We start from the raw sequence: 16,488 nt of genomic DNA, 5'->3' as shown, positions 1-16,488 counted from the left end.
AGCCTACAATATTGTAATAAAGAAATTATGTTTTCCCTTGTTCTTCATGTTTATTTAGTAAATACAAATCAGGTACATCCCCGGTAAAACACCAGATAATCCCATTTTATTGTGTGTTGTGTTTTTGTTTTGTTTATTTTTAGAATAGGACAATCAAGAATTTTGGTAGTGTGCCTCCTCTGGGTTGTATACAATCTATTTTGTGGAACAGAAAAAGTCTGTACCACATAAAAGCCACTATCAGAACCAGGAACTTGGAAGAGTGCTGGGAGTTGTTTAAAAGAATAAAAGAATTCTCAACTAAATGGAATTTAATAAAAATAAAACAAAACAGAAAGAATAAAAGAATTTAACATTTAAATAACATAACTTTCACATATTTTATAAATACTATAAATGATGTTATAGCTGAGAACATATTTTTAATCATCTAAGGGTAAGAACAGGCTTTAAAGCAACCGATCAGATATTTCATTAAGAACTCACTTCAGGAAGCCTGAGCGTTCCAGGAAATAAAAGACACTAAAGGTTATGTGACCAGCAGAGGGCAGAGATCAGTATAAGTACAGTGTGTGTCATATGACAGTATGTGTTACCTACTCAGTAATCATGGCAAGTAAAGAAGTAGCAGAGACAGGAGATGACTCCACAATTCTAAACCGACAGAATTCTTAGAAGAAAAAAGTGAATGGTTTGCTAACAAAACAAAGTTAGAAGATGCTAATGCAAGGCGCATGGCTGTCTTGATAGCCCGTTACATTTCTATTGTATATAAAATAAAAGAAGACTTGACAATTTGTATTTTTAAGATTTAAAAGAAAAGACACTACCAGAAAAAAAATCTGTTCCTCTTCAAATTCTTCCCCTTAAAATGGCCATCTCCACCCTAAAATCAGAAACCAAGCCAGTAAGAACCAGCAATAAGAACATATGCTGCCAAAACCTTGACTGTAATAATGTTAAATCATATGTAACAATATATTCTATGTAAACTACTAATTGATAAACATGCTGCTCAAGCCAAAAGATTTGCTTCAATGCTTTCCTCCATTTCTGTCCTTTTAAACGACCTTCATGATATGTTTAAATGTTGTTTTAGAATGTTCTGCGTGGAACCAAGTCTGTATATCATGCTTATCAAGTATAATTGTTTGTTCAGAAATGTTTGGTGTTCCCAAACATTGGGATCTCACTTTATTACACAATTAGAAACTTTTCCTTCTATAAAGTTCTAAACCAAAGCTAAGAATGACCATTTATCATACATGACTAAGAAAATAGATCATCAAATAAAATTATATGATTTAATGTAAGCTGCAGTTTTATTTTGATGTACCAGTCAGGCAATTTTTGTCAATTAGTGTTCAAATTAAGAAAACATGAATAATTTAAATATTAATAAATTTAAAATCAAATAGGTAAATATACACATAACTACAAAGTATTTTTGATGTATCTGTAGAATTCTCTAGTCAGCATTTTTTGTGTATGTAATATTAATAAAAAGGATTTTTTTAACCATACAATGATTCTGGGATTCCCTGAATTTTCAGATGCTGCATTTTCTACTCTACATCTGGCAGGTTCTTCTTCCTTTCAGTTTGTGCATTTCCTGTATTCTAAAAAGTAAATAGAAGCAGGACCTTAATTGAGGAAATGGTGAGTCTTTGGCTAAGGAAAATATAGCCACAGATAAGCACTTGTACTTTGCACCTGGGGTTTATTTTATATGGGAGACTATTTAGTAAAGTATTCCTCACGATCATCATGAAACAGATTTGAAGGTGGCTCTTGCATGGACTCTTTCCTCTCTTGCCTAACTTCATCAGCAGTAATTTAGGGTTTCTCTTAGATCATATTGTCCATTCAATGTGCGTATACACTAATTGAGCATACATTTAAGATGCCTGAAAGAGTTGAAGATACAACTCGAACGAAACACTTGGATCTGAGTAGGTAATTCAAAAACAACTCAGTGGCACAGCCAATAGAACAAAAAAGTTGCTATTTCCTATCTCACACTTTTAAAAACATGTCATGTTCCCTTGTGCTCAAAAATAACAAACTACCAACTCAAAATTTAGGACATTTTCTTAATTCTGACACTGATGTACTAAAAATGTCTGGACCAGCCTTACATGCAATTTCACCAGCTTGTCAGAACTGCATATGAATAGGCAACACGAAGAATCTATGGCTATCTTTGATGACTACTACTCTCATAGCCTTATTTCAAGGTCACTTTAAAAAGGTCATCTTTTAAGCAGTTCTACACCACATGAGCAAGACAGGATTTTCCCTTCCAATTTATTTATGTAGGTTGTTTAATGAAAAAAAACTGTCTGGAGAGCTCCTTTCTTCCTGCATTGAAATATATAAATTTAGCTCCAGAAGCTCTCAGATGACAGTAAGATAAACACATGCAAGCACATACTAGGAGCTTAATACACAGATTAGGAGCCTCAATGAGTCAATCACTCAAAATATGTGCAAAGGGTGTGCTGTTCAACATGCTGGGACATCAGTAAGTTGCTCAAGTTTAAAAATTTAAAGCGACCTTATTATTTTCTATAATGAACTAAAAGTTGACCATTAATGACTTTCTTGTTCTGTCTAGAAAATATTTCTTTCCTACAAAGTGGCCTGTGGAGTTCTTAACAAGTTCTAAGCCATAAGCTCTAAGACATTAAGCATCACTATGCTAATCTTGCTATCTGGTATATGCTAGTTAGCATACCAGATATGCTAATGGTATCTGCTAACTCTTTAATCCAATGACATAGAGATGGAATAGACTTAGTGAAAATGCCTTTTTATATGGTTTTAAAGTTTCTCTATTTTTTCTAATTTCTCCAAATTTCCTTAATAAGCATGTTCTAATTTTATTATGAATAAAAATATAATTAATTTTATTTATAAAATAAGAAACTGATATAATGAAATTGATGTGTAGATGTGTATTCTACAGATGTGTATAATAGAAGGCCATCTATATGCTTTAATTAAGTGGGAGCTGAGCACAATCCCCTTTCCTTAAAAGAAGGTCTTTAGAAAGTATGCATTTGGATACTGAGATTTCCAAGTATTTCCAATAAAATTCAAGACTCTGGTTGGTGGGGGTTGGGACATTCCAACACAGTTTTCTGACAGATGGCTGAAAACAAATCTTTGTGAAGATAGAACAGTAGGTGGACAGCAGAGATAAACTGAAAACAGGAAGAAAGGGGCTAAAGATAAATACCTATGGTCTTGTGGACAGCATAACTCTCTGTTCACACCATTATTTGTTTCCTCTGCCCAATCCTATGTAATACACATAATATTTTCCCTGGGTACTATATACTCTAATCATTCAACATTCAAATGAGGGCTGGTATTAACTGCTCTCCAAAAAATAACTTTTAAAAACTCTTACTAATATGCCGTTTTAAGAGAAAACAGGTGTTTCTCATGTTCAAAGACTACATCACTTTGTATTTTTATATAACTTTCCAATAGTGATAACTAAATTTACACACCAAGTCAAGGGTTCCAAATTGCACTCCATAGTAAAACTATAAACAAAAAAGTTTTACCTCTTGTTTTTCTTGATTTTGATCCACATTAAGTAAAGTTGGTATTTTAGATGAATCTGTTTTCCTTGATTCCCTCTTCAGCACTTTTATCTGTTTAACTTTTACAAAAATATATACAACAACAACAACTTGTTATTCCTACCTTGAAATTTTACTTTCCTTTTCAAGAGGTTCAAATAGAAATTCTGATATCCACTAAAGTCAGTTTCTCAGTTTATTATAAAGGAACTGAATAAATCATTATTTGTAATGTAAAATATGCCAATCATAAATGATCTGTTTTATAACTTTATAAATAGTCTACCAGGTATTAAAAGAAGATATTTATTTTTTTTAATTCTGCATATAACTGGTAAGTGGATCAGATAATTCCTCTTGAACTGTACAAGTACTATTTTCTTGCTATTATATTAACTTTTCACAAGGTGTCACTGTTCTTCAAAGAAACAAAACATTTACTCAGCAAAAAAAGAAGTTTCATTTTAAGAGCTCAGTACATGTTATAAAGCTTAATCTACTACATCTTTGGATACCTGAAGCGCATACATCATTCTTGCTATTATCTGGGCAAAAATCATAGGGAAACAAAAGAAATTTATTTACTCCAGGTCATACACCAAACCAAAACCACTTTCCGCAAACACTGTTCTAACACTTCAACAATAATGAGCTAATAAAAAAATCCGCCATTTAAAGTTTCCTCAATAATTCTTTAAAAACTCTCTCCTTCAATTCTCCTTATTTGACTATGAGGGAAAAATTCTTCTCAGCTGAAAATATTTTTCAAAGCAATTTGCTATCTTCTATCTAAATCATACCATAAATGTAAGTTGTCCTATTAAAAAAAAGATCTTGTAAATTTGTAAAGCTTGCCAACAAATATGTACCTTCCATTCCTTTCACCTCCTTGGGCTGTATTGTGAAAGGCAGTTCTGGGAAATGGAATTCCTTCCTGTCAGATCTGGAAAAATTCAGCTTTCTTTTGTGTCCATTTGCCATTTGGTCACTTTGACCTGTTCGCTCATTAAATACACTTTTCTCCATTTGGCTCTAAACAAACAAACAAGAGTTAATATGAAAAAATATGTGTAACTTATTTGAATGACAAGCCCAAAACTGCTAGCCATTTGGGAGGTAATAAGATAGGCACAAAACATCTATCTTTGCAGTTATTTTAGTAATTAAGAAATAGAATACCATTTAAACACATAAACATCAAATTCCAATAAAAGTTTCATGAAGCAAACTTTTAAAAACATGTTGGATATTCTGAGAATAATAGTGTTGATCAGGAAAACCACAATCTTAACTTTTAATACGTAATCCTATTTATAGTACCCCGATTTTGGACAAATTGCTTCAGTTCATTTTATTTTTCTATTTACAAAACCATGTATTCTGGACACAAGGAGAATCCAGCATTCTAGAATACCTTTAGTATTACCTATTTTTTTTTAAAGATTTTATTTATTTATTCATGAGAGACAAAAAGAGAGAGACAGAAGCAGAGACACCGGTAGAGAGAGAACAGGCTCCATGCAGGGAGCCTAATGTGGGACTGGATCCCTGGTCTCCAGGATCACACCCTGGGCTGAAGGTGGCGCTAAACCACTGAGCCACCCGGGCTGCCCATGTTACCTATTTTTTACCTATTTTTGGTCATTTGGTAACAGATAATGAAAATTCTCCTAAATTAATAAACATTCTGCTACAATGCAATGTGTAAGTATCCCTCTATGTGGATATATATTAATGTGCTTAATAAGTCACTTGCTCTTAGATATATTTATATTGTTCTCAATTTTTATTATTATAAATAACATTATATATCAATTTTGAATAAGCTACTTCCCTATGTAAAAAATGAGAGAATGAACGACACTGACTACATTTTTCTAGTGAAAAGTTTGATGTATCAATTGCCTTTAATCTATAAAATAAGATATTAAAAACATTTTTGGGGGAGTTAAAGACCCAAAAGTCTTCTGACTTTTTTTAAGATTCTATTCATTTTTTTTTAAGTAATCTCTATATCCAACATATAGCTCAAACTCACAATCCTGAGATCAAGAGTTGCATGTTCTTCTGACTGAGCCAGCCAGGTGCCCCAAGTTTTATAACTTTTAAAGGTTAAAATATTAACTTTTTAAAAAGATTTTATTTATTTAATTATGTATTTATGTATTCATGAGAGACAGAGAGAGAGAGAGAAGCATAGACATAAGCAGAGGGAAAAGTAGGTTCCATGCAGGAAGCCCAATGTGAGACTTGATCCTGGCACTCTGGGATCATGCCCTGAGCCAAAGGCACACGCTCAACCGCTAAGCCACCCAGGTGTCCCGAAAATCTTAACTTTTTTGGTGCAAGTCAGACATTAAATCCAGAAATCAAATTATAAGAAGTTAACTAAAATTGTGAAAGCACTAAGGAAACAATGGCCTATTTTCACCTCAGGAAAAACAAAAATGCTAAAAGCACATTAAAAACATTTTTTAAAATTTTATTTTAGAGAGAGTGAGAGCAGGGAGGGGGGTAGGGACAGAAAAAGAGAGAAAGAATCTCAAACAGGCTTCACACTCACTGCAGAGCCCCATGCAGGGCTTGGTATTATGACCCTGAGATCATGACCTGAGCTGAAATCAAGAGTCGAACACTTAATCAATTGAGCCACCTAGGCACTCCTAAAAGCACATTTAAAAAAAAATTTTTTAAAGATTTTATTTATTTATTCACGAGAGACACACACACAGAGGCAGAGACACAGGCAGAGGGAGAAGCAGGCTCCATGCAGGGAGCCCGACATGGGACTCGATCCTGGGTCTCCAGGATCACATCCTGGGCCAAAGGCAGGCGCTAAACCACTGAGCCACCCAGGGATCCCAAAGCACATTTTTTTTAAATGCAGAAGCCCCAAAGATAGAAAGAAGGATTTGGTGGGGGAAGGAGTCAAGGATAATATTGAGGGAAGCCATGTTTTAATGACTAGCTTCTTGCCTTACTTGAATGGGACCTGCATCCTCTTGCCTGTAATTAGACATAAACTGTCCAATAGATTGTGAAGAGGTACGTCTCTTTTTTGCTCTTTCAGTCAACCTATTATTTAAAAATTAACACAAAGTTATTAGAACTCCCTCAGAAGTATTTCCGTTTGGGCTTCAATAATGAGGAAGCTGTATCATGGTAGTCTAAAGTTTGAACAGTGAGTGCCAAAATGCAATTGTGAGTGTGTAACTGCTAATTGCTCTAAGTAGGCAAAAACAGAGCAAAGAACAACTTGCTTATGCTAGCTGTCCTACTCGGGCCCTTGTCTCTATTCTAAATCTGTATCTATCCCACTCTCTCTTTCTCTCTCTAATTTCTTATTTTATTTTATTTATTTATTCATGAGAGACACAGAGAGAGAGAGGCAGAGACACAGGCAGAGGGAGAAGCAGGCCCCATGCAGGGAGCCTCATGTGGGATTGAATCCCGGGACTCCAGAACCATGCCCTGAGCCCAACAGCTGAGCCACTCAGGTGTCCCTCTAATTTTTTAAGTAGTCTCCACACCCAATATGGGGCTTGAATTCACAGCCCTGAGATTAAGAGTAGTATGCTCTACCAACTGAGCCAGCCAGGTGCCTCTAAATCTGGCTCTCCTAAATATTGGGTTTCTGAATTTCTGAGCTTGCTGTCCAAGGCCGTTGACAACCATGGTTATTGCAACCATGGTGTTGGAATCATCTCAAAAACAAATGGGTTCTTGCTGTCTGTAATCTGCTGTACCTCTGAACTAACAGAAATGTCTACTTGCCCATCTCTGCAGGCCTCTCAGCTTCACAACTTATAGCCCAAATCAGTGTGCTATAAGTATTAGTTTAGTATTAGTTTGGGATACTGAACACAGTCTCCTTCCTCATCTAGATTCACAGTAGTTTCCCTAAATTTAGGACTGGCCGTGATGCCTTGCTAGATAGACCTTTGCTATATAACACACTGCCCTTGATTAAGCAGACTTGTGGTAACAGTCTGCCAATCTGTATCAGTAGCTAAAACTACAACTGGCCCAATATGTTGTTTTACCCCCCAAATATTTGATTTTTAAAAGCTACTTGAGTATAAAAGATTATTTTCAACTATTCTTTCTCCATTTAGAAAATTTGCTGATACAGACAAAATGCTTACTTTGTTATACTAAGGCACATCAATGCCAGAACTTAGGTCATATCACCTTTTTCCTCTTCAGATGGGAAGAAATTATTCCGAGAGTCTTTTCTTTCTATGAGGTTTTTCCAAAAGGCATTAGTGAAAAATTAAACATTCTTCTGTAGCATTCTTAAGAAACAGTTCTTAAGCATTAAGAAACAGGATTAAGAAATGCTTCTTGTGTAGCATTTTTAAGAAACAGTAATGGCCCATTATATGATTATAATTTCAATATATCTTCAAATCCAGTTTATATCAGACACTATGAACTTGATTCTTTGAAATGCCATTATATGGGAGCGTTGTATAACTTGGGTCTATTTCCTTCTATTTTCTGTTATAACTCACCTTGAATTTGGATGGGAAAGATTTGAATTGGGATTTGAAGCCATCAAATTACTGCTAGTTAGATTGATGGGTGGCATCATCATACTACCTCCAGCATGTGGATCATCTTTCATGCCATTAGAATTAGTGCTGGGATTGACAGGGCTTGGTAGTGATTCACTGATTACAGGTTTTGTATCTTGAGACATAGAATGAGCATTTTCAATGGCATCCTGTTGACAATGTCCACCTTCACACTCTATCTTGTTTGGTTCTAAGATATCTCCTTTTCCTCCTTTGACTTTAATAACTCTGACTTTGATCTCCTTGGGCTTTTTCTCTCTCTCCATTTCCTGGAATAGAAACATCCAAAATTTGAGTCAGAAGGATAGTCATTTTGGGCAGCCCAGGTAGCACAGCAGTTTAGCCCAGGGCATGATCCTGGAGACCCAGGATCCAGTCCCACAATGGGCTCCCTGCATGGAGCCTGTTTCTCCCTCTGCCTGTGTCTTTGCCTCTCTCTGTGTGTGTGTCTCTCATGAATAAATAAATAAAATCTTTAAAAAAAAAAAAAAAAGGATAGTCATTTTTATCATTACAGTGCTAACTAAAATAACGTTATACTGGCTAAAAAGAAAACAGTTTTTACCTTTCCCAAAACTGGAGTACTTAGCAGTGTATTGGTATAAGTTGTTTTTCTTTCATCTTTCATAAGCTCGTTCTCTTTAGAATTCTCTTTTGGCTTTATGAATGAATTGACTTTTGCTTCTTGCAGTAACTTAGCTCTCAGTTCTGGTATGAATCTGATAAAACAATATCAACCAATATTCTTTTTTATTTATGTAAAGTATTTTATTTTTAAAGGATCATTTAATCAATTAATTTACATATCAGCTAAACATAAATTCTCAATAATGCATGTCAAGAAATGGTACAATACTTAATACAGATTGCTTACTGGTAAAGACACAGCTTCCAAAAACTTTGCCACGGGAATTTACTAGATAAAAATCTTACAAAATAGGTTTATATGAATTACATTCCTCTTGTAATGCAAACTTTACTTAGTAAAAGTATTATTTTTAATTTTGATAAATATGTTATTCTTTCAAGGAAAACTCAGGCCATTTTGTCCTTTTTGTGTTTTTTTTTAAAGTAGTAATACTTAAAAGATGAACCAATTAGTTTCTGAAATTTATTCTAGAGAAATATTTTTAGTATAAAATGTAAAAGAATGCATCAATATTGAAGGGAGATTGTTTTGGTTTTGGTTTGAATTGTTTTAAGTTATTTATTTTTTAATAGAAAATCCATTCACATGGCTCAAAATTCAAAAGGCTGTATTGAAAAGTCTCCTTCCCACCCTGCTCCTGACTTGCACAGTTCCCTTTCCTGAAATAGATATAATTATCCATTTGGGGAAATTTTATCATATCGTATTGTATTGTATTGTACTCTATTGTATGTAAGCTCTACACCCAGTATGGGGCTTGAATTCACCATCCTGAGATTAAGAGTCACATGCTCTACTGACCAATACAGCCAGGTGTCCCCTAGTTTGTGGAAATTTTAAAATATCATTACACGAGTGAATTCTTCCCCAGTTTAGCCCAATCTTGCCAGAGCTGTGCAGGGCACATGTCAAAGTGAAGTGTAGTGTGAAGAGATGAAGAAAATAACCAGTGTGATTTATCTGGCTGAATGAGAACCTATCATAATTCTGTCAAAACTCCCTTGTATTGCAGAAGGTTCTGTGAAAGAGAGAGGCCTCTTCTCAAAGGAAAAGGTCTTCCCCCAAACAATTTCTGAGGATTCAATCACTGTAATTCAAGAACTTTCACCCCAACATACTAAAATCCTAGTACCTAAGTACCCAAAAGAAATCAATTTGGTCTACATAGAACTGATATAAGCAACTTTTTAATTCAATAACTGGCATTTTTTTCATCAATGGCACTTTCAATATATCTTTTCATTTTTTTTTCATATCAAAATTATTTTGTCTTATTTTTTTTTTTATTTTTTATTTATTTATGATAGTCACAGAGAGAGAGAGAGAGAGGGGCAGAGACACAGGCAGAGGGAGAAGCAGGCTCCATGCACCGGGAGCCCGATGTGGGACTCGATCCCGGGTCTCCAGGATCGCGCCCTGGGCCAAACGAAGGCGCTAAACCACTGCGCCACCCAGGGATCCCCAGTCCATCACATTTTAAATGATGTCCATCTTTTCTGACCTCACATTCAAAGCCCAACTGAATGACTCTGCAATTAAAGAAAACTCTTTTCTATTTCTTTCAAAGCCCAAATAGAAAATGGTGTTTTTTAGAAATATAGCTGATTTTAGGCAAAATACATTAAAAGCCAATGTCCATCAATGGATAAATGGATAAAGATGATGTGGTATATATTTAATGGAATATTACTCAGCCATCAAAAAGAATGAAATATTGCCATTTGCAACAACGTAGGTGAAACTAAAGGGTATTATGCTAAGCGAAATAGGTCAGTCAGAGAAAGACAAATACCATATGATTTCACTCATATGTGGAATTTAAGAAAATAGATGAACATAGGAGAAAGGAAGGAAAAATAAAATAAGATAAAAACAGAGAGGCAAACCACAAGAGATTCTTAACTCTAGGAAACAAAATGAGGGTTGCTGGAGGGAAGTGAGGGGAATGGACTAAATGGGTGATGGGCATTAAGGAAGGCACTTATGATGAGCACTGAGTGTAAAATGCAACTGATGAATCACTAAATTCTACCCTTGAAACTAATAATATACCATATGTGAACTAAGTTGAATTTAAATAAAAATTTTTTAAAAATACAACTGATTTCTATATCTTCACTGTCTTTATATATTATACATATAATGTAAAACACAGAAGTGCTAGAGGCATGGTCCCTCTCTTCAGGGAACTTTCACTTTGGTAGGGAAAATATGACAACAAACACTACAACAGAGAGTAAACAAAGCAGAGAAAAAAATCATTTGGGAAATAAATGCCAATTATAACATATAGATCAGAGATGCTATCAGAAAAGGAAAATCTAGACTATTCAGAGGTCCAAATGGAAATAAAGCTAAAAAGTACTGATTGTTTATTTACTATCTTCAGGTTTATGATTACCATTGAAAATGTGTATAAAAAGCTTAGCACACCACGTAGGACATTGTAACTGTAATGAATGTTAACTACAATTATTTTTATTAGTAGAATTTTCATTAGGACACCTGTAAGTCTACCACAGACCTAGTTAATAGAGGAACTCAGTAAAATTCTTGCTTAAATTGATTTTTTTGGGTGTGTAACATTAACAATTCTCATGCTAGTAGAATTCTGTAACATAAAACACTAAGAAGTCCACACTTCACTTGCTTACTTTTCAATAAATCCATCTCTAGTAAAATACTCATGATGCAAAAGATCAGTAGATGATGTCCTCTCAGCAGGATCAATTTGTAAACAAGCCTAGAAAATGAAAAAAATTCATTTGACATATGTAGAAGTAAATAATCACCCAGAGTTTAAAAATGATCTTGAAAAGAAGGCTTTAGACCTTAGGAATTTCTGAAAGTGAGTTCTGACCATTTATTTCCCTAAGAAATTTGTACTGGGTAAAGCATTATTATAGTTCAAATGTCCTATGATTCTAGCCAAAACAGAAGTCAGTCTGTTTCTGTTGGAATTAGCAGAAATTAATTAGTTCATTTTGATCCTCGTATCAGCATTGTAAAGTGGAAAGTTCATGGATTATTACTTCCATTCTATAGAGCTAGAAGCATAATCAGTGATTTACTATATGAGAATCTTAACTCATTGTCTGAATCTTAATCAGTGCCTTTTCTTTTTTTTTTCCTTAAAGATTTTATTTATCCACGCGAGACACACAGAGAGAGAGAAAGAGAGAGAGAGGCAGAGACACAGGCAGAGGGAGAAGCACGCTCCATGCAGGGAGCCAGACTGGGACTCAATCCTGGGTCTCCAGGATCACACTCTGGGCCGAAGGTGGCGCTAAACCGCGGAGCCACCTGGGCTGCCTGCCCATCAGTGCCTTTTCTATGGCATAACGCAACTTCACAAACATTCAAACCCCCGAATCTTTCAATAAACCATTATGAGAACAGCTTTTTGTTTCCCTATCTTGGGAATACTTCAACTGAATAGAGAAACAAACAAACCTACAAAACAAAAACAGATGATGGAAGGATGAGTTTTGAAAATAAGTCAAATATCATAAATTTATATATAATCAAATAACTAGTTGTAAATAGAAGATATTTTTAACCAAAATATTAAAGACAGTATTTGAATAAAAGCTATTTATAGTTTTCATTTCTTCCCTTAGAAAAAGGCAAAACATTAAAAAAGGCAAAACATAATAATAATAGGTAAATTTTATTGATGTTTACTATGTGCCACATAACACTCTACCTAGACCTTTCCTTTTTTTTTTTTTATCCTTTTCCTATTACTTGATGCCAACAACAACCCTACAAGGTAGGTATTATTATTATTCCCATTGTACAGGTAAGGAGACTGATGCCCAGAGAAATGAAGTTATTTGTCTAGATCTAACAAATAGAAGAGTAGAATTAAAATCCAGAAAATCAATGGTAATTTAATATAATATTACATTTTTGCTTATTTAAAAATGTATATGCTCAAACTGACCCATGAAAAAACTTGCAAAGATCTGCTATACAAAAAAAAAGAATATAGCTAATAGTACTGTGCTACACATTTTAAAATTTGGTAAGAGGGTAGATTCATGTTATGTTTTTTACCACAATAATAATACATTGGCTCACAAAACAAAACTGAATGTATTATCTACTTTATGATGGAGGAATACCCTGACTGTTAAAACTGCAACTAACTAAATATATGTGCTTATTTTAGAATATGATAGTAATCCATCAGTAAAACTTACTAATAAAAATGTCTTAAAAATCTGCTCAAGTCATAGCCTATTAGAGGCAGAGAAATGAGTCTTTCTCTGAATAAAATAATTTTAAATTTTAAATCTGAGGCTCCTGGGTGGCTCAGCTGGTTAAGCGTCTGCCTTCAGCTTGGGTCATGATCCTGGTGTCCTAGGATCAAGCCCCACATCAGCTCCCTGCTCAGTGGGGAGCCAGCTTCTCCCCCTCTCCACACCCTACGTCCACTTGTGCTTGCTCTTGCTACCTTTCTGTCTCTCAAATAAATAAAGTCTTTTTTTTAAAAAAGAAAATTTATATTCATGCCCTAGTTTGGAAAATGTAAAATATGATACTTTGAGAAACAGACTGGCAGTTTCTTTAAAAATTAAATATACACATAGCTTAAACCCACCATTCCACTCTTACTTACTCAGAAGGATAAAAATACACACCTACAAACACTTGTACATGAATGTTCATAGCACTTGTTTGTAACAGACAAAAATAGAAAATAACCCAAAACAGGGAATGGATTAATAAAAATTGTATACGGGATCCCTGGGTGGCGCAGCGGTTTGGCGCCTGCCTTTGGCCCAGGGCGCGATCCTGGAGACCCGGGATCGAATCCCACGTCGGGCTCCCGGTGCATGGAGCCTGCTTCTCCCTCTGCCTGTGTCTCTGCCTCTCTCTCTCTGTATGACTATCATAGATAAATAAAAAAATTAAAAAAAAAAAACAATTTAAAAAAAAAAAATAAAAAAAATAAAATAAAATAAAAATTGTATACATCTGTACAATGGAGTACTATTCAGCAATAAAAAGGAATTCACTATGAAACACACAAAAACATGAATGAATCTCTAAACCATAATGCTGTATCAAAGAGTATATACTATGTAATTCCATATATATATGTATATATATACATATACATATCCTAGAAAATGTAAACTAATTTATAGTGATAAAAAGCAACTTAGAGGTTGTCTGGGAACAGAAATGGAGGAAAAGATGGATTGCAAAAGGATAATAGGACATTCTGGGGGCAGCCCGGGTGGCTCCGTGGTTTAGCACTGCCTTCAGCCCAGGGCCTGACCCTGGAGACCCAGGATCGAGTCCCACATGAGGCTCCCTGCATGGAGCCTGCTTCTTCCTCTGCCTGTGTCTCTGCCTTTCTCTCTCTCTCTCTGTCTCTCATGAATAAAATCTATAAAAAAGAAAAAAAAAAGGACATTTTGGAGGGTGATGGAAATGTTAGATATCTTGACTGCGATGGTGGTTTCATAGGTGTATACATCTATCAAAACTCATCAAATTATACATTTTAAGTATGTGTAGTTTAATGTACATAATTACATCACAATAAAGTTATTTAGAGAATTTAAATCTAGGAAATGATACATGCTTTGCCCCAGATATTAAGACGTATTTTAAAGTTACAGTAATCAAACTGATGTTTATACTAGAAAAAAAAGAAACCAATGAAAAAGAAACAGACCCAAGCGTATATAAGCATTTTGTGTATGCTAAATGTGGCATTCTAAGTCACTGGATTATTCAAGGTAAAGAAAAATATTTACAATACACATGACAAAAGACTAATATGCCTATTATTTTACAAATCTATATGAAAAGAGATAGTCTGAGAAATAGTTTAATGATTTTTTAAAGATTTTGTTTATTTATTCATGAGAGACACAGAGAGAAGGCAGAGACATAGAGAGGGAGAAGCAGGCTCCTCACAGAGAGGCCTACATGGGACTCAATCCTGGAACCCTGGGATCACGCTATGAACCAAAGGCAGACACTCAACCACTGAGCCACCCAGGTGTCCCCAGTTTAATGACTCTTAAAATAAGAAATACAAATGGCCAATTAATATTAGTAAAATGTTCAACCTTTCCTGTGATGATATAAGTGCAACTAAAAAAAAGAATGCTATTTTAAGCTTCTTAAATTGGCAAATATTTTGAAGCGCCTAGCTGGCTCAATTGGTAGAGTATGGTGACTCTTTTTTTTTTTGAGTATGGTGACTCTTGATCTTGGGGTCGTGAGTTTGAGCTCCACGTTGGATATAGAGATTACTTTAAAAAATTAGAAAATGGGCAGCCCCGGTGGCGCAGCGGTTTCGTGCCGCCTGCAGCTCAGGGTGTGATCCTGGAGACCCTGGATCGAGTCCCATGTCAGGCTCTCTGTATGATGCCTGCTTATCCTCCCTCTGCCTGTGTCTCTGTCTCTGTCTCTCTCTCTCTGTCTCTATGAATAAATAAAATCTTTTTAAAAAATTGGAAAATATGTTTAAAATTATAGTATCCAATGTTAGATTGAGAGTGGGAATTTATATCCAGTGTTATTTGAGAGTACTTGAACATAAATCAGTAAAATCTTTCTAGAGGAAAAAATAGCAAAATAGATTTAAAAATTCTGAAAAAGTATAAACACTGTGGCCCACTAATCACAATTCTAGGAATTTATCCTAAACAAATAATAAAACAAGTTCAAAAAGACTTATCTAAAAAATGTTCACTAAAGCATCTTTACCAAAAGAGAGAAAACCTGAAAACAAATGTTCAAAATTATAAATCAGTTAAACTATGGAACAGTCAGGCTATATGATACTATGCAACCATTGAAAATTATGATGTAGTTCCATATTCACTGACATGGTTACATAACATAAACAGGTCACATAACTATGTGAAGTATGATATCTTTTAAAAGCATAAATTTCAGGGGGTGGGGAGGAAAAAAAAGCTTAAATTTCTATGCACATATTTGGTTCACAAAAGTCTAGAAGTATATAAATCAAAATGTCAAAAGTAATTTTTCCCAGAGTGTAGGAGTTGGGAAAAATCTTAACTTCTTTTTATCATGCATTCTCTACTTTTTCTGTAATCATTATGTATTCTTTGTATAATTAAAACTATGATATAAAAAATAAATTCAAATGAAAATGTAGTAAACAAATTTGATTCTTCTACTTTTTTAAAAGATTTTATTTATTTGAGAGAGAGAATGAGAGCGTGAGAAGCAAAACCTTCCCCTAGGGGGAAGGAGACGTACAAGTAGACTCTACATTGAGTGCAGAGCTGGCTGTGGAGCTCAATCTCAGTACCCTGAGATCATGACCTGAGCCAAAACCAGAGTCAGAAACTCAACCAACACAGCTACCCAGGAGCCCCTCAATTCTTTTTTTAAGATTTATTTTATTTTGTTTTGTTGGGGGAAATTTTTTAAAATATCCAAAATTTATTCTCCAACAGAACAGCATCAGCAGGTAAAAATACAGGGGCTTTTCCACAGATCATACATTCACATAGGCATTATTTGCTTAATAGTAAGAAAGGCTCCAGTGTATTCTCTGTAACAATGTCCACTTCACAGTGTAAACAGTTACTGAACTTTGGGTTCAACTTACAATTCTAGGAAGAAAGGCACAACGTGGCCACAAAATTTGGGGGCATCCTAAAGTCAG

At 34.7% G+C, this 16,488-nt stretch overlaps 1 protein-coding gene across 2 annotated transcripts in view; it reads right to left on the bottom strand.

Moving 5' to 3' along the window:
- Nucleotides 1-826: 826 nt before the first annotated feature.
- CDKL3 (cyclin dependent kinase like 3) overlaps nt 827-16,488 on the bottom strand; it is a 53,657-nt gene continuing 37,995 nt past the window's right edge. Inside the window, exons 6-12 of one of the 2 annotated variants that reach the window (XM_041760553.1) lie at nt 11,474-11,562; nt 8,736-8,889; nt 8,108-8,439; nt 6,575-6,668; nt 4,463-4,625; nt 3,576-3,673; nt 827-886 (exon numbers count right to left, since the gene is read on the bottom strand). In XM_041760553.1, the coding sequence (XP_041616487.1) occupies nt 827-886; nt 3,576-3,673; nt 4,463-4,625; nt 6,575-6,668; nt 8,108-8,439; nt 8,736-8,889; nt 11,474-11,562 (990 nt within the window). Of the gene's footprint in view, nt 887-1,565; nt 1,620-3,575; nt 3,674-4,462; nt 4,626-6,574; nt 6,669-8,107; nt 8,440-8,735; nt 8,890-11,473; nt 11,563-16,488 lie in introns of those variants that run through there. The other variant, XM_041760554.1, reaches the window with a different exon arrangement.

This window comes from Vulpes lagopus, chromosome 7, assembly GCF_018345385.1.
Source record: "Vulpes lagopus strain Blue_001 chromosome 7, ASM1834538v1, whole genome shotgun sequence".
Taxonomy (NCBI): Eukaryota; Metazoa; Chordata; class Mammalia; order Carnivora; family Canidae; genus Vulpes; species Vulpes lagopus.
The sequence above is the reverse complement of the archived record's forward strand: the minus strand, read 5'-3'. Positions and strand labels throughout refer to the sequence as shown.